The 19,656-nt window shown below is 45.7% G+C and overlaps 1 protein-coding gene across 1 annotated transcript in view; it reads right to left on the bottom strand.

Annotated features, from left to right (window-relative positions):
• RORC (RAR related orphan receptor C) overlaps positions 1 to 19,656 on the bottom strand; it is a 158,381-nt gene that overhangs the window by 115,402 nt on the left and 23,323 nt on the right. Inside the window, exon 2 of the mRNA XM_086945523.1 lies at positions 3,484 to 3,569. Within this exon, the coding sequence (XP_086801649.1) occupies positions 3,484 to 3,569 (86 nt within the window). The remainder of the gene's footprint in view (positions 1 to 3,483; positions 3,570 to 19,656) is intronic.

Here is a 19,656-nt window from a genome sequence, read left to right as displayed (position 1 = left end):
CTTTCTTTCCACTTACTGTGGTGGTCTGGCGACCTCAGATATCCTTTCAAATTATGAGGCCTCGTACCTGTTATTCCTCAATGAGGGGTGGTATGGAGACAGGGGGGACCCGGCCAATGCTGTGGAGCGATACTAGATGGGGCAGTCCACTCTCCACTCGATACTTTATTTCACTGGGGTGCGTGGTGCATTGCCTCCAGCTACGAAAGTGGTCTTTCAAATTTGGCGGCAATCTTTGAAGCGTATGGGGTGGTGACACACTAACGGAGGAAACCCCCATGTGGCACAATGGGCACCTGCCCGGCTTGGCGGCCCATCAGGGCTTTTGTGGGTGGGACGCCATTGGCATTTCCACCCTGGGCGATGTTGTGCGTGATGGCTCCCTCAAATCGTTTCGCGATCTGCAAGCGGAGTTTGGCATGCCCCGGTCGCAATTCTTCTGGTACCTCCAGCTCAGACACGTGTTTACTCCTAGCCTTGAGGGCCTTGACTCTATACCTGAGTTTAACCCGCTGGAAACAAGAGTGTTTATGGGCGACCTAGAGACCAAAAAGATCTTGCGCATATATCAGACCCTAGTCACCCACAGTGCATCTCAACTGGAGAAGCTACGGGGGCATGGGAAGAGGATGTGGGGGTCTTGGAGGAAGAAGACTGGAGGGAGGCCTTAGCCGCACCTCGGGGAGCAGCTATAGCAATGAGCCTCCGCCTCATCCAATTCAAATATCTTCACCGGGTTTATTTTACTCGGGTGCGACTGTGACGTTTGGGGCTGGTTGCCTCCCCGGAGTGCATCCAGTGCGGGGGGACAGAGAGTACGTTTTTGCACACAGTCCGGCAGTGCCTGTCACTGGACCGCTTCTGGAGACGGATATTCGCCTGCCTATTGGAGGTCCTGGGGTGGTCGCTTCCACGTACGCCGTGGTTTGTCCTGTTTCATGTGATGGAGGGAACTGGGTGCAATATTTATAAGCGGCATTTGTTACTGTTGGGCCTCACATTGGAGAAACGTGATATCGCCCAGAAGTGGAAGGATGAGCAAGCGCCCTCGGTTGCTGCCTGGAAGGCTGGATTATACTTCTGCATGGGGTTGGAGCAGCCGATCTTTGTGGCTCGGGGGTGCCCGCGTAAGCACTTAAAATTTGGAAGCGGTGGACTGACTATAGGGGTCTGTGGCTGGAGCCACCGGCTGAAACAGAGGATATCTCAGTGGAATGAGGGTAGGGGCGGTGTGGTTGGGCCTGGCGCAGGTGGGGAGGTAGTCTGGGATGTGTGTGTGTATGGGTTGGTGGGTTTCGGTGGTGGCTGCGCAACTCTGGAGTGGAAGGAGTAGGGAACAGTTGGGGTACACGTGGGGTTGTTAATTGTACATTATACTCTGTGCTGCTGGCTTTCTTTAAAAGTCACTGGCTGCCATTTGTTTATGTAATGTGATACTGTAGTGGACTCTGGTGTACAGAGTCATGCGTCTATTGTGCACATTGACGAATAAAGTTTGTTTTTAAAAAAAAAATCCCAATGCTTGTTATTTTACTATGCTAAGGGTGCTCTGTCTGTTTTGCATTATTGCACCAGAGAACGCGGACTGCTTACAAAGTAGGACAGTTGTGAGCAGCAGCGGCCTGTGCAGGCAAGATTGGTGTGGCCTGCTTTTGGGGGAAGGGGGGTTTCGATGAACGATGACAAGAGAAAACGAATTATTTATTTATTTCCCTCGTCATCGTCCGTCGAAATACCTCCCAGCTAGCCCCACCATCCCATTGCTCTTACCTGCATGGGCTACGGCTAGATGTGAGTGAAAGTCTGAAATAATGGGTGGACATAACATGTACTTAATTTATATAAGGATAAGTGCAAGGGTCTAAAGTTTTACTTAGGAGTTCACTGCCAGAGCTGTTAAGTGCTGTGGTTGCCCAATAGCAGGGCTTCCTAGTCTTAATTCCAGTTCAATTCCAGTTCATACTTCTGTCTTCCAGCACCCTACACTTCCCTTCTCTTTATCTACATCTTCAGGTTCTCTTTCATCTCTGCCATCTCTTCTTGTCTCTGTTTTCGTATCTTTCTCTCCCACCTTCTTTCCTCTTTTTCTGACTTTCTCCCCTTTGTTCTGAATCAAAGTCTGAGAATGTAAATTAGTCTCGGTTCCCAAAAATGAGTGCTGCATGCGTCCCACCTGCAACCACCAGCTTGGATGAGGCACTGGATGGAAAATCAATCCTCATACCTGCCAACTCACACGCTGATACCGTGTGACACACGATATCAGCTCTCATAACGCGGTATCCCGGTGAGGAGCTGATATCACACGGTGTCAGGGAAAACAAGCTGAAAACCACGCTAAATTGTGGTTTTCCAGCTCATTCTCCGAAGATTTGAACTGCTGATGTCCCTTAGGTGGTATGAAAACACCCCAGGAAATTGGCACCAGACTCAGCAAAGCTTTATTTTTTTGGAGGAGGGGGCTTCAGGGCTGGGTGGATGTTCAAAAGTGCCTGGTATGCACTTCTGCACACGAGGCCCCACCCCCTTCAAGGCCCCGCCCCCTCCTCGCATGGTGAGATTGGTCTTCGAGTTGGCAGGTGTGTATCCTCATATTGCACACATCTTTCAAGAGCAAGGAATGTCGCGGGGCACCTTGTGTTTGTACATTGAATGGACACTGATATGTCCGAAGACCCACTGTATGTTGAAATCTACAACCAACAGATAACTGCACCTGTATAATTCTCAATCTGCCACTCAATGCGTCTAGGTGCATTTTACATTTTTACAACAGAACCGCTATGTCATTTCGAGACAAATATGGCGCTCAGTTTATAATGATCTGAGCCAGTCCCTGGCCCAGGGGTGAACTTGTCGACCTAAAGCTACACATACATCTTTGCATCTTCCTGATTAAGGCACCGATGGCCTCCACCTGAAAGAGTGGTGTCGATGGGTTTAAGAGCATTTTGCCTAACCTTCACTGAAGAAACATTAATGGAAAAATTTAGGGATGAGTCATGCACGATTTCATTGTAGAGCAATATAATGGACCCTTTCCTTTATACAAACATGACATGGACAGAAAAAATATGCAACATATTTTATTAACTTTCAAGGCGCCATTCAGTAACAAGGGATTTAATGAACGAGAATAAGATAACCAGTATAATCGGAAGTCAATTGAGGAGAGCGTATAAACATTTACTTGTTCATAATTTGATAATAATCCTTCACTGTCTGACCAAATAACTGTATATAGAACTAACCTCTTATTACAACAGTCTTTATTGTTTATTTCATTAGTATTATCAGTACATATGTTTTTAAGATGTTTGCGTTTTGGTCTGGAAGCTCAAGCCATGATGCACCTGTTCGGTACACGTGTTGGTAAATAAAGGGTATGATAGCCTCGACATAATCTATTTCATCCTAAAATAATACTCGATTGAAACAACTTCATTCATTCTTTCTGAAAGCAATGTGTGTGCTTGGACCTACCTTGCATCCCTCGCAGGTGATCACTCCATAGTGGATCCCTGAAGATTTGTCCCCACAGATCTTACAAGGGATAACCTCAATTTGCGCTGAAAAAAAAGAATGGGCAAATTGAAGCTATATATGTTACCGAGGGAGTATCTAGCTGCTCTCCCTTATCTCAAGTAACTGTCAAAAGTTATTTTCTTTTTATAGTGGCATAGCAGTGATATGTAAAAAAGCAAAGCAAACACTGAAAGTGACGCTGACCTCATTCAAGCTGCAGAGCTATTAAAACAGCGGGATCCCCGTTAGCAATGACACTTTTGTGGTTTCTTATTTCAAATTACAACATTTATTTTCACAATACCAGACTGCACATTAAAACCAGTTATCATGCATGTTTTATCTTATAAATAAACATATTCAAATTGACTTTACATTTTATCCTAGTGTTTTTCATATCATGCACATATTCTTATAACAATCATTATTTTCACAAGTGTAGATTAATAATAGAAGACAGTTGATGCAGCGTTTTGCTAGATTCTCTGGTCTATCCCACCTTCTTCAGGACGTAATATATTGCACATGCATACAAGAATCCCAACATTATTCACACTTGTGAGCTTACAAGTAGGCTATCGATATCCCACCCCCCACCAATTACCAGTAACTATGGACACAATCTCTTTATGGTTGATCTCTTTTACCAGAGACGTATTCTTCTGGGTGGCGGACTAATATTTATCATGTATCAGGAGTTTCCATTTCAGCTCCATGTTATCAAATAGGTGTCTCTGTATGTATGGCTACCTCTCCGCTCTAATTTATTGAAAAAGAGTTGAAACTGTTTTTTTCCAGGTGTCTATTAAAATCACATCCATATGACCAATCCATTGTTAGAACAATAAGAACAGCTCAGGGTCCTATTCACTTTGGTCTCGGCTTTTGTGCTGGTGAGGCAGTCAATATACTGCAAGGATAGACGCTACGTCTCCTAAGGTGCCACAATCAGCAGAAAACAACAGGATGAGCGCGGGAGCATTAAACCGTCACTGTCTCTAGTTGGCGTCTTTGGCAAAAATATATTGACTACCTCCCCAGAACACCTCTAGATGTGCATGGACCTGTGTCTGCGGTTGCAGGAGACTCATCCTTTTCCTCCCACCGGGCAAAGTCATGGTGTCCATCTTTGTCTTACACAGGCTAAAGCCGGCATTTATAGGAGGCTAATTCATTTGCTTCCCCCGCTCCATGCTTAACCATACAGTCTTGTTCACTATTCTCGCACTCACTGGTCAACACCTGTGAGTATGTAACTCTTTTACTGTCACTTTGGTGCGCACACGATTCTTTTGCACCTTCCGCATTCCTACTCAGTCAGTATCCTTACATTATGGATTGCCAATCACACATTTCCTTAATGATCCCGGCCACAACTAGGTACAAGGCGTCCCAAGGGGAGGCTCCTCAGCTAAGGGGGATTGTCGCCCCACTGCTCTCACAGCAGTGGAAAATGGAAAAATTAAATTTTCAGCTGCTGCGGGGCTCGGTTAGGGAGGGGCCGGACTGGTGGCACAGGGAGGATAGTTGTTCATGCACTTAAATGCGCATGACGGTTTGGTTGGCCGTCTTGCCAGGCCAAACTGTCATGCGCACTTTGCAAGTTCTCCACCCTTGTGTAATACACAGCTTGGGTGGAGAACATGCACAGGCTCACAGTCCCTGCCTCAGCACCGAACCACAGCACTCAGACCTATCACAACCCTGCATTGCAGGGTTGTGATTTGCTTAGGGGAGCCTGTGTGCTTCCTGCTTCTTCCGGACTTGGAGTCAAAAAAACAAGGGGAGAGATGACGAGGAGAGACGTCAGAAGAAGTAAGTGTATTTTTAAAAAATATTTTTTCAACCTACCAGCCGCCACTGGGCATCCCTCTTATAAACTCACCCTGATCAGACCCCCAATACCGTTAAAAAGGTCGAAATAGCGTCAACGATATTAATGATAGACTTCTTGAGAATCAGGATACAGTCCAGATACCGGCATGCTTGTTCCCTGCAACTTTGGAGAAAAAATGTGGGTTCTTTATAAACACACAATTGTTATCATTTTACTTGTCTCTACTATTTTCTCTTTGTTGTGTTTTTTTCTCTCACTGGACACACACTCCACACTTCCCTGAGCGATTACAACTTCTAACAACCTGTATTGTAGCTTGTATCTGGTCAAAGGACAAATACTGAGTTGGCCATAATGCATGAATAAGCATTTACTGCATGCATTGACTTGATTTCACCACTGTACAGCTTATCATTGCTCAAATGCGAACCATGGGAACCACTGTTTTGTAAGATAACTGTCTAAGCGAAGCAGGAATATGCTTACAGTAGCAAAACTAAACACAGTAGCTGGTGTTAATCTTGAGTTGGTGTAGCAATGAGCCTATCATTGTTTGAAATTTCCAGCATGGTCACCAGGTTTATATAGCCAAAGTGTTGGCCATCTTTGAATGGTAAAATATTGATACATTATGGACAACAGCATTATACCTCGAAGAGATGTTGATTCATGTATTATTATTTTTTTTTCAAGATTGTGACAAACATCTAAACCTGTTAGCCTTCCAAAGAGATTCTAGCAAGAATTAGTAGTGTGCATAGCTATCAATTAATACGCTTTATTTGATAATTTAAAAAAATCCTAATTGGCCTCGCAGGACCCCCGCACCTCTGGCGGTCAGTCCCGTTTTCCAATACGGTGGCGGGCGGACTTCGTAATGGGGCCCTGAGTGTGTAAGGATTTGCGGAGAGTCCTTATCATAGGGGCAGGCTAAGGACTGCAGATGAATCAAACTGGCCCGGTGGCATGTAATGGTTCCAAACGTATATCTAGTCAGGGGCAACTTGTGCTGGTCACCATGTTGAGGTGCGGCTCCAACCCTTTCAATGTTTGATTCAATATATAATATTTATTCCATCGTTTCCTAGGTTCAACCGACTCTTTCTCCTTGACTGGCATCCATTAAATGTATTTTAAGTCAGTGTTTATTCGTCTTTATTGTTTGCCTCCTGGAAAATCACCACCCAGAGACATGTACTCGCTGTCAGAAGATTTCCAGGACTCTCAAGGACAGAGAAAGAAAATCTGGCCCCTTGGCCTCCAAGAGAGAAGACGAGGTACAGCAGCTGGGTCATCTAAAGTGTAAATGATGCTCAGACAGACCAATTGTAGAAGAGGGCTGGCCCTAAGGCCCTCCGTCTATACATAATGATATATATTTATGTTTATTGATTCAAGTATAATTCTGTTTTTTTATTACAAGATTGTGACAGACAGCTGAGCCTGCCTGGTCTTCCAAAGAGATTCTAGCAGGAATTATTAGAGTGCATCGCAAACAATCAATACGTTTTATTTGTTAATTTAAAAAAAATCATAAAAGCATGTCATCATTAACAGTATATAAAATTCCTCGAAATACAAGCCCAGATTAAGATGATAAAAATTGTAAAAATTGTCTGAAATATATATACACCACTGTTTAAAACATATTATGATGGATATGTATACAACTGTTTAAAACTTGGAGCAAGCCCTCTTCTAGCTCCTAGGACTCAATGGAGACACTCCCGATCAACATTGAGAAGCATGATGTTGAGGATAGAAAAATACCAGTTTGTTCGCGTCGACAGGTACACCCTCGAAACATCAGTCAATGTCAAAACATCTTTAACATTCTTTGTCGAAGCAGGCTTCGACGTCAAGGTCACCGTCAATAGACAATTGACTTCTGCCTTTGAAACATATTTTAATGCCAAAAACGTTGATGCCAAAAGGCAAACATTCAACGTGGAAGCATACAACACAGTCTTTACCAGCAACTTCAAAATCAGCCACTCAGTTTAGACATCGCTCTACATCAAGAGCTAGATCCCAATCACCCTCGATTATATCAACATGCTGGCTTCAGAGTTTACAACACAGGAGTGTGCTGCATGCATCGGACTAAGAATACTCTCCCACTTGTTCACCATCGTTGGTCATACATAAAATTCAGATCCCCAGTACTCTATCTCCCAGGAGATCAAAATCAGCAAATTTTTCCCAAGGCCCACCATCTGCGCCACAAATGCCTCCTACTAATCCTGCAGGGCCCTTGAGAAGTCCACAACTTACGACTTCTCCACAGAGGTTTAAGAGTCCAAGACATCACCAATCCATATCTAGATCTAGGAGAACATCAAAAACCAGATTGACATCCAAACGCTCTAGAAGATCAAGCAGGAGGTCAGGATCTCTGCAAAGAAATAGGATCTCCATCTTCGACAACTAATACTTGCTCATCAGTGAGAGATTATTCACCAGCTCTGACAGATACATCTCCGGTAAATGTTTATCCAGTAGATGATCTTCTCACCAATAACGAGGCTTTTAACAAGAGGGTCAGCAAAATTGAAGATATACCTACCCCTACTACGTCATTACCTGTTATCCTTGAGACATTTACATCACAGAGCAACAGTAAAGCCTTTGCTATCTTCTAGTTCCCAGCCTACTGGAGCCAGTGATTCCGGTATTTCTCATTTGTGCATGAGTGAAGCCTTCTTAAAAAATATAGGGCATGCGACCAGGACCTGTGTTCCAAAGAGCAGACCCTCCTCCAGATTCAGTTATCACAGCAGCAGCAAAAAAGTTTCACACTGTTGCTCCTGAATAGGATACCGTTTAATCAGTATCTTCCAGTACAGACATTGATCACAGACGCATCTCTCTCATAATGGGGCGCTCATGTGGGACACTTGCAAATCCAAAGGGTATGGTCGGACAAAGAAAAGTCCTATCATATCAGTCTTCTAGAATACAGAGCTGTTTATCTGGCTTTGAGGTCTTTTATTCCATCAATAAACACAAACTCCTTTCTTGTTCAGACAGACAATAAAACAGTGCATTATTTGAAGAAGCAGGGAGGAACTCACTCAGTTCATCTGTCTCTCGAAGCTCAAACCATACGTAAATGGTTAATAGCCAGAAATTAACTAAAGCAGCTGTCCACCTACCAGATGTACAGAACATACAAGCAGGTTCACTCAGCAGAGTATTTCAAGAAAACCACAATACAGTCCGACATGCTGAGGTCTTGCAAGATGTTTTTCAAGACTGGGGCTATACATAGATTGATTAGTTTGCAGACACAAACACCAGAAAATGGCGAGACTCCACATCCAGATACTACCAACCAGGGTCACAAGGAAATGCCCTTTTGATAGACTGGTGAGGGAAATTTCTCTATGCATTTCCTGCAACCCCTCTCATACTAGTCCCACTTAGACGACAAACGCAAAAAGAACAAATGATAGAAGGAAGTGCACATTTTCTATCCCCATGTTTTGTTCGGATGGATCCTCAATCCTTGTCTACTACTAATTTGTGAAATTCAAGTCAACAAAATACCTGCCTAGATGCTTTAGCACAGATAAATTCAATCAATCCTTAAAACCCTTTGCTTTTAACACATTCTTTTCACTATATGTTGAACTACCTGCTTTGTTATAATATTTCAGAAGAAACATCAAACTGTGGAACGGGCATAACTTTTCCCCATGAACCAATAAGGCCATAGGTCTGGCTTGACACCATAACCAACACTGGCCTATTCGAGTATACAAAATCAGGCAACCATCATTGTGCCAAGACTGGAACACATGACTACCCTAGTTCCATCTGTGCTGCTGCTAGAGAAAAACAAACACCCTTAATTATCTACTTATGTACGACACTTTAACGGAATTACAGAGCCATGCGTGTGTGTCTGTTGTGCCCCTGAAATTTCAAGCTCTAGCACATTTAAGATTGATAGTTTATGCATGATAGTGAGCTTTTTCTAGTCAGCCATTCTGCTGCTGGCTCAGATGGCTGGATAAGCAAAATAATCACAGCTGTGTGGGAGGAAAGCACTAGCTGTGTCAGGCTCACAACTTCCACCCAATAAAATCATGTACTTCTGTCCACCAACATGCAAGCTGAGCCAAACACCCCTCTGCTGTCTCCTGAAAATTTGTTTTCAGATTGATCACAAAAGGTCTGGTAACAGTTGTGAAGTCAAGCCAGATCTAAAATGGAACTTCTGATTCTTTATTTCTAAGAACCATAACAACAACATTTTGATATATTGTGTTCCTTAGGCCAATTTAGGGGAAATGCAGATAAAGCTAGTGCGTCTAGTTTAAATTTTAAGTAAAGTGATTTTGCTTATTGAGGCTCTATAATATCTAGGGTGGATACCTAGGAGAATTATGTAGAAGGTCAATGTACTATTGAAACCCAAGAAGACCTTGATCAGTTCACCCTGAGGGTCTTCAAGAAGCCATTTGTTAGTGGCATGTTCCAATAGGCAGTCTTTAAAGGTTGAGTAGAACTGTGTTGACTAAACTGTAAGTCGCGAGCTATTAGTGGGCGTGAGCCCATTTTTTGGTCGTTCGAGACAGACAAAGCAATAAAAATGCCACTAAACTCTATATTTAAGGTGTCCCATTTGCTGCACTTTAAAAACAGAGGTCAAATATTAGGCTTTGTCTTCTGACAGATTGCTGGTTACAAAATCATCTCACTTTGCAGTAAGAGAAAGCAAAGTAAATTATGTGACAATCTTGCTGAGGTACAGAGTGTGAACAGAAAGGCTGCAGGAAGTCATGTTTCATAACACACAATAAAATGTAAATACCTTTACAAGAACTGTACAGATTCAGCAGTTAAGAAAGCAAAAATGAATCACATTTTGTGTTTTTCTGAAGTGTGATAGAAGCAAACATATTAATATGATCAAAACAAATCAAGACACTTTATTTGGTGATACAGAAATAATATTAACTGAAACCCGATTTCACTACACTCTAGGCACTGCACTCTAACCACTCTACTCCTCATCATTGCATTCTCCATCTATGAACTCATGGCCACTCTTGTCTTCTCTGCACCACTGCACTCTACGCCACTCTACTCTTCTCTGCACACCTCTAGTCTACGACACAGCTATCTGTGCCGCTCTACTCAGCACCACTCTATGCCATTGCACTCTATTCTACTGCACTCTAGGCCACTCTATCCTGCACCACTCTAATCTACGTCCCTGCACTCTACGCCAATGCACTCTATGCCAGTCCACTCTGACACTATGCCACTATGAACTTCTGTGCTCCGCAACGACACTCTGTGCAACAGCATTCCACGCCACAAACTTTTAGCCATGCTGAACAGTAGCCAAGCTTGTGTACAACATTGCTAAAACACTTTGGCAATGCTTCGCAAAGGTGAGACTGTGATCGTGGGGGTGCGGCGGACCGTAATAACAGGCGTGGAGGCCGTATATAGTGGGCTATGACGTCCCTTTTCTTTTATTGTGATTTTCGACACAACAGTTTTCCAGAACAAGGAGGAACAAATGAAAAGGAGGGAGGTGAAAGGATAGCAGCCTGAGTCTTCATCAGTCGCTGGACTAGGAAGGCGGGTCTTCGGGGTGCACTGCTCCAGATGGAATCCTCGGAGGTTATAAGGAACAAAAAGAGAAAAAGGGGCTATTAGTCCAACTGGACTGGGATGGTTTGAGTACTGCTACCGACCCCCAGGTGAGGGAAATTATAGAAGAGACCGTGAGGAGGATAGGGGAATTGGAAAGGGGGGGAGGGGGGAGGTAGAGAGTATAGTCGGAAGAGCGTATTGGTGAGGGTTGAAGGGGGGGGGGTTATTTACAACAGTGTTCGTGTGGTTCCCACTGTGGTCTACAGCCTTTGGTACAGTGTTCCCACTGGACCCAAGGTGATGCTTCTATATACACTGCACTTAAGGTGCTATCGGGGTAACCTGAGTGTTTGGTACTCACATGCCCCGCCGCAACTCTTCCGTGACTTGCGGCTGCTCCTAAGCCACCTCCTGTGGACTACACCAATCCTCGCTCCAAACGTCCTCCGCCTCTTCCTGGATCGTCGCTTCAGATTCTGAGTTCGCACAAGCCTCCTGCCACGAGTTTGCCGCGATGAACGTCTCACTCTCCTCTGCTCCGTCTTTTCCGGTCTCCGAGTCCGGGATCGGGGAGGGTCTTCCAGGGTCACGGGATTGCACTTCCGGACCAACTACGGGTTTGATTGGTTCCTGAAATGAAGGATAGAGGGGTGGAGACCACGTTGTTAGGGACGCCTCAGGGTCGGATATGGAGGTAGGGAAGGACGCCGTATCACAGAGACCTACTGGCTTTACCAGTGCTTGCTAAAATGTGTATGAAGCTTATATATGTGTATGAAGCTTATACAGCGCATGACTTACCCTGGGGCATCTCCGCGCTTGCTTAGGGAACCCGTCCTGGTATTCCCCTGTGAGATAACCCTGGCAGGGTATCCACAAGGTGAAAGCCAGGCATCCCACCGCGAGGGGCCGATGTGGAGATTAAGCAAGCTATTGCCCAGAGTTGCAGAGTGTGAACCCGTGAGTCGAGAAGGCACCGGAGCGAGAATTAACGAGTCTGTGGAATTATTGAGCCCAAGACCCGCAGAGGCGGGGAATTGAACCCTAGTCCAGGGCCGAACTCAAGCTCCAGGTCTGCCGCCTCTAACCCCTGAGCCACACTTCTCCACACGGAACAAAAGAACGGAATTGTTCTCCACCACAGGCTGCGTGCGGAAATAAGGGCACCCTTCCCGGCAGCATTTGAATTAAATCCTTGGAACTGCATTCTGACATAGGTTGGATCTGTTGCGTGCTCAGTGGTTTGTTATCATCTTTTCTTCAGTAAGCATGAACAGATACCGTCAGCCAACACGGATTCTATGACTTCACCCCCTTCTCTTTGGAAGGAATTTACACGTAAGGCATGTGGGTCAAGCCACTTAAGCATTAAAATCCAAAAGTGTCTGAGTGCAGGTTGATGTTGAATTTCCTCAGCTGTGTTGCACCATATTTACAAAGTGACGCATCTAGGTAGATGCGTCAGTTTGTAAAGCCCTGCGCCACATTATACCTGCCCCGGGTACAATGTATGCAAGGCGGGCATTTTGACGCAAGAAAGAGTCATAGAAGTGACTCAGTGAAATCTATAAGATTTCACTGCGCCATTTCTTGGACGCTAATGCGTCAAAATCTTACGCCTGCCTCATGGCAGGCGTAAGACTGACGCAGGCACTAAAAACATGGGGCTTTCCCCATGTGAAAGGACACATTGCTGGAGTTGCGTCACTTTTGTGACACACTCCAGCCCCCCCCGTCGTGTGTGGCAGCCCGGGATGAGACAGATCCCGGGCACACACACAGCCACACCCGAGCGTTTCAGAGGTCTTTAAAAGACCATTTGAATGTTAATTAAGCCTTGCTGTTGTTTCACCACTTGTTGGAGGCCCTGCAGATCCACTCTGCCTACTGATCAAAGGTTCAGCCCCCCCCCCCCGACATTTTTTTTGGCTCTCGTTGCCCCTCTGCCAGCAATGCGTCACTTTTGCGCCTACAGATACGTCAGAAATACTGACGTATCTGTAACTCCTTGCGACATGATGCATCATACTGTAAATATGACGCATTGCTAGTGTCGCAGGGAGAGCGCAGTGAAAAGTGACGCATCGTTGTTTTCACGCAGCGATGCGTCACTTTTCATAAAGGAGGCCCTGTGTTTTCTGTCCTAGTATTCGTACCAATCTGCATTCCTCTCCCTTTCCATAGTCCCTCTCATTCACGCTACTTGTGGTATAATGTATTTAAACATTATATGAAAGCCTGATTGACGGTAAATCTGAAGCTAAAACGCCCCTCCACCCCAACATTCTTACTGGCCAAGCTACGCCCTTGCCAGTGGAAATTAAAACATACTTTTTCTTGCTGTGGGGTCCTTTGAACATGCTTTGTCCTTTGCTCTTGGGTCCCACAACAAATAAAGTCCTATTCCTTCTATAGACACACTGGTCGCTCTTCTTGTGGGTTTCGTGAGAAAGCAGGTAATTGAGCACATTTTCGCAGCTTAAACACGCGCTTTCCAAATCTTAGGCCTGATACCACCTTTATCAACACCGCCCAATCTCCAGGCCCCACCTTTCTCCCCACACTCCACTGATTCAGCAAGCCAGGCGGCGCGAGCCGCGTCCCTGCTGCCATCCTTGCTTTCACCTCAGGCTCTGAAACTTTCGCGGTAGCTGAGACAGCAGCAGCAGGGCCGAGGCGGGAAACCCGCAATGAGCACGCGCCAGGCGGCGCCCCACGCACGGCGCGAGGCGGCTCGCGCTGCTTCCTGATATTTCAATGCGCGCGCTGCCCTCGCCCTCCCTCTCTAATGTACCTTCGTTCTACTCACCCTCCCTACTACCCGCGTGCAAACCACTTCTGGCCACAGGCCTGTAAATTGCACCTGCTAAAAAGCCAGGTAAACAAGTTCAAAGGCCAAGAGTCGGGAGGCAGCAAGTGAAGTTTCCATTGGCATATAACAGCACCACCTGCTCCTAGCAGAGGAAACTGCTGAAAAAAACATAATAAAGAGCCAGTGACAGTAATACCACAGGCCGGATAACCGGTTGACCCCATAAACCCTGGTCAGTTCATTTATGAGAAAGCATCTTTGATGTACATTTCTTGGTAATCTATTAGATGCTGCTGACGCTATGGAAGCCACCGCTAGTTCTGCTGCTGGGTGCAGAGAATATGCCTTGAAGAAAAACCAACATACTGCTCATAAAAATGATAGGTATGCGTCACATAGGCTTATTTTGCAACTCTGCTCTGTACAGAAACGCGGAAAACATTTTGGGTAAGGTAGTTAGCTAGCAAAGACCTTGTTTACTTTGTTAAGGCTGGCTGGCTACAGAGCCACCGTTTTAATTAGGTGCCGCGGTTACTGAGTCCAATCTATCCACAATAGCCTTTGACATATGGTGTCTGAGGATCTGTCATCGGAAATTAAGGTGACCTGGTTCATAAGGATGTTTTCTGCATTATGCATCTTGCTTTTGAGTTACTGAATGGGTATATTGACAATGATTTTTCCTTATGTATGTTTATATGCCGAAAGTCCTGGTATATGCATAAATATGCATTTCCCAAACTTTTCTTCAAAGCATGCTGTACGAAAGGTTTTTTTGCAGGTGTGTCTCACTTCTTGCTTCATTTTGACCCCAATATTGATGGTTTTTGAAAGTGCACTGGAGCCTGCTAACCAGGCCCCTGTGCCAATATTCTCTTTGGCATCTGAATTGGTAACCCCCAAAATGCAAGGACTTTAATCCCCTTATAAATCCCTGGTAAGTGGTAACCATGGTACCCAGGGCATGGGAGTTAAAGGGGCCACCAGGGCCTGAAGCAATGATTGTGCCACCCTGAGTGACCCACGTAAACAGAGGACAGCAAGCCAGCCTATACAGACGGCAGGAGCAGTGGAAACTGCTCGAATTCGATTTTGCACCCAACAGGAGTGATAAGGTCACAGCTCTATTTCTAATATACTTCAGTCACCTTTGAGGAAGGCATCCCGAGGCTAGGAGGCAGACTGTATTACATTAAAGGTGAGGACATATAAGTACAAGCTTATATGTCCCTATAGTAGCCTTTCCCATTAAGGGCTATGATCAGCGGTCCATAGGATATCATGGGACGGAACCATTACGGACCTGGCAACCTCAGGGTTGCCAGCTCTGTTATGGTACTGCCAAATATGTCATTTTTGGTATCAAACTACGTATGTTATCTCTCTGGCATGATTTTCACACCTGCATTAATGTGGCTTGAACCCAGGTGGCTACCTTAGATATTGCCCACCTGGTTGCCCCAGCTTTTCCTGTGCTCTAGCTGGCAGACCGCAGATGCACCACCAAGACAGGAATCTCACCCTTCTACCAAAAAGGTGTGAACTCTCCTAGGAGTCAGAAACATTGGCCTGGACGGGAAGGAGGTGACACCTCCCTCCATGATAGAATGGCTAGTGAAGTGGCATATCAAGGCAGTGGGATCCAAAGGTTACACCGTCTCTGATATGCATCCAGGCTGCCTCCCAAAAGAGGGAACAGCCATCCCCTTGTCCCAGGCACATTTGCATCTGAGCAGGTGGGATAATGATGTAGTCAGGAGGTATACACCCCCGTAATGGCTAGCCACTCTCCAAGGGTGGGCAACCTTGTCTTTATAGCTAAGGACGGTTTCTGCCATTTTAAAAGTGGCAGAATAGAGGGTTCTGGGTAGAAAAGGTGACACATATCCCCTGATGTCATCACCTCAGGGGCGGATTAGCCGCTGGGGCTAGTAGCCCATTGGCTACTTGCAGCCTCACCCTAATACCCCTAAATCTAGGATTTAAGGGGCACCCCAGACACCCGAACCTTGGTTCTGATTGCAACAGAGAACACTACAAGAGACCTGTGTCTGCAACAACAGGACCTGTGCAAAACAAAGGCATGATACTTTGCACCTGTGGCAACCATCCTGACACTGAACGACTGTGACTCGTCCCGGACCAAAATCCGGTACCCCCAAACAGAGGGTCTCCTTTGAGAGCCAAAGGACACTCTACACTCCCTTGGACTAGTGGCACTAGTCTCCCAAAGTCCTCAAGTAAAAACAATGTAACAGAACCAAAGTATCGCTGGCCAGCGGGCCCTCCAAGGGATCACCCAAAAGTAGATGGTCCAGTGCTTTGTGGGAAATGTAGTTTTGACCTCCAATCAGTTTCAGCTAGCTACAGTTTTTCCCCAGACCTCCGGACAACGAAATATCTTCTTGATGACCTTATCGATGCCAAGGCTTGTTGGTGGCCAGTCTAGCAACCACCACCTTTAGTCAACATTGCAACATGAGGGATCCCCACAGCACCGTCAACCGACCACAACAATGGCCCTGTTGTCAACTTTTTGTACCTATTTCCCTGCCAGAACTGTGTAAGCAGTAAAACCAGCTCATGCACCAGCACCAACGACAGCCAGGACAACTCTGTACCCAGGATTCTCAAGCCAGGTAAAATCAAACTGACTGTCGGAGCTTGGTCCAGGGACCCCACATCACGTTAAACCCCAGTGGGTTCCATGCAACTCAACCTGCAAGTGAACCGATTGCCACTAGTGGTTTTTACCATTGACTGCAATGCTAAAGGTTTGCAACATTGATTTGCACTGATTTATTTTTGCTTCACAATCCATAACTCTGGTTGTACTTATCCAATTTATTTCGTTTTGGTGTCTATATTTATACAAAACCCATCTCCATTTTTTATATATTCATGTTGGATTTCTTTTGAATCGTGTCAAATACATATTGTACATGTTGGGACTCTGAAATGCTTAACACAAGTTCCTTTAGTAAAGGCTGTGTTCTCTTTGCCACGCTACCAGGACTAAGCTAAGGATTTATTTTTAAAATAAATTTAAAGTATCCACTCCCCCCTTTGTTTCGGCCGCTCGTTCCATCCATCAGGGTGTCCCGCAGGGATCGGCCCTCAGCCCTACCCTTTTCAATTTATATGTTCAGCCACTGGCGGAGGTAGCCCATAGCTTTGGTCTCACCATGGTGTCATACGCCGATGATGCACAGCTGGCGGTGGCACACAATGGTGATTCCAACATGGATGCCCCTACCTTTCAGTCAGCCCTCAAAGCTGTGGCAGGCTGGATGGCCAACAACCGACTCCAACTTAATGCCTCTAAGACCGAGGTCATTATTTTTGGTAGGGAAAGCGGACTCTGGGGAGATCAATGGTGGCCATCTGAATTGGGCCCTGTTCCCATCCCCGTGGCCGAAGTCAGAAATCTCGGGGTGTGGCTTGATGACAAACTCTCCTTCACATCCCACACTAAGCGCGTAGCTGGTACTTGTTTTGGTGCTCTGCGGTGCCTCCGACCCATCTTCAAGTTTTTTGATGCGGATATCAGACACATCATAGTCCAAGCTCTGGTTCTTACCAGATTGGACTACGCCAGCTCTTGTTTTTGGGTGTGAACCAGGCAGAACTGGCTCGCCTTCAGAGGGTGCAAAACGCGGCGGCCAGGATGCTGGTCGGCCTTCCAAAATTTGTGTCTGCTCGCCGCACTATTCAAGACCTCCATTGGCTGCCTGTGGGGCAAAGAATTAAGTTTAAAGCTCTCTGCTTAACTTTTAAAATTCTTAAGTCTGCCTCCCCTCCTATCCTATCGCAGACAATCCAACACTATGTTCCTTCCAGAGCCCTTCGCTCCTCAGGCTCAAATCTTGCCATAGTGCCACGCTTTAAAAGAGCTAGATTGGGCGGCCGCTCTTTTTCAGTGATGGCGGCAGCACTTTGGAATTCTTTACCTGCCACTCTCCGCTCCATTTCCGAGCTGCTCCCTTTTAGGAAGGCTCTGAAAACCTTCTTATTTTCTTCAGTTTAGCTTCCTTGCTTGGTCTACGTTAGCTGTGTTGTGTTTTACCATCTCCGGAAAGCGCCGGGACGCCTCTTGGCTGCGGCATCTGCGCGCTATACAAGCGATAATAACATAACATAACATAACATAACATTTTTGTGTGAAGCTTCCTGTCTCCTGCAGAGTCCCCCCAAGGATCTATCCACTTCCCTATCATATTTAGTCTCTATTTAAACTTCTTACTTTTGTCACCAGTGATTACATCAAGTGTTACTCCTCTGTGACACAACTCTACCATAAAACTCTCATCAGTAGAAGATACTCAAGGACTTAAAACTCGCCTCCAGAACATTCAAATCTGAGTATAAGCACATACCTAAAATGCAGCCTGATGATCACAAAATTACCAGTGTACTTTAACTGTGCCAAACAACCCTTCATTCAAGCCCAGCTAGCAGACATGTATCTCAACAGCTTTACTCCCCCAGCTGACAGCTTATGTCAAGTCACTTGGATTCGTATTTGGCACAGACACATCTCCTTCAAAGAACACATCTTTAAAAACACCTTGACAGCATGGAATTAGCTCTGCCTCCTGAAGACAAGTAAAACCCTTCCCTTTCAAAACCAATTTCTGATTAACTGTGCAAGCAGTGTTTCTGTTCTAGCTGAACAATGACAGTGCCTGCCTAACTCCACATTGGCAACCTTGAAATACTTCCTAAATACAGTGGTTCATCTCAGATGCCTTAATAAATTTGTCTATGTCATCCCAATGCTGGTACGCCCTTTGCACTTACCGACAAAGAAATTGAGCCCGAGGGGCGCTATGTTCTCTGTCTGAAACATTTAAACGGCCATCTGCTAGCCTTGGGAAGGCTTTACCTTCCTAATATGGACCAATCTCACTTTTAGACCACCTGTTGAGGATACCAGCTGACTGGGCAGCTGCTCCTTGGACCTTGGGGGTGACTGTAGCTGCGTCCTCAATGTCAACCTAGACTGTTCACACCCTCCCCAGCTGGGTGCCCCTACTATTCATAATGTCAAGGCCCTGAAAGACTGATGTACTCACTGGCTCTTGCTAGATGCTTGACCAGTGGCGTAGCTAGACGTACCGCCACCCGGGCGGCCCTTAAGTTTGCCGCCCGGGTGCAGGTATGTAATAGCGGGGGTGGTGGATGATGGATGACCTGTTCCGGGGGCGACCGATGGATGACTTGTTCTCGGGGGAAGGGGGATGGTGGTAGTAGACAAACACGATTCCTGCTGCCTCCAAAAAATAATGCAATAAGACTGCCCCCACCCTCCCTAGCTACGCCACTGTGCCTGGTGTGTTAAGAACGCTGGAGCTCTAGAGTACTCATACTATTCCCCCATGCACATCGTACATGTTCGCCTGGATCCTTTCACCTGCGTAGAGCTATATACATGACTCAATACACTGGGGAAACAATATCAGATCACTGCCCTTTGGAAGTGGGTCTGCATTGGGGCACTATACCTACCTACAAACTACAGCCATCCAGGCTGGAAGACCCAGATTTCCGAGAAGACCTGCATTAAAACATAGCGGAATATTTTCAGAATAATGAAGCCTCCACTAATTCTGACCTCACTGAATGGGAGGCCTTTAAAATTGTTAACAGAGGGGCGTGTATCCATTCCAATATAGGAGTATGGAAAATGCTTGACTCTGAACTCCAGAGGATGGAGCGGCAGCTATCCACACTGGAAAGGAAATATAGTACTAACCACGCTAAGGTGGACAAATTGACCGAACTAGGTAGCAGTCAAGCAGACGTATTGGAACTTATTAGTTGCCTCAACTATATGAAATTTACTGAATTGCGACATGCAGAAGGCAAT

The sequence above is a fragment of the Lissotriton vulgaris genome, chromosome 12, assembly GCF_964263255.1.
Source record: "Lissotriton vulgaris chromosome 12, aLisVul1.2, whole genome shotgun sequence".
NCBI lineage: Eukaryota > Metazoa > Chordata > Amphibia > Caudata > Salamandridae > Lissotriton > Lissotriton vulgaris.
This window is presented reverse-complemented; position numbering and strand designations above follow the sequence as displayed.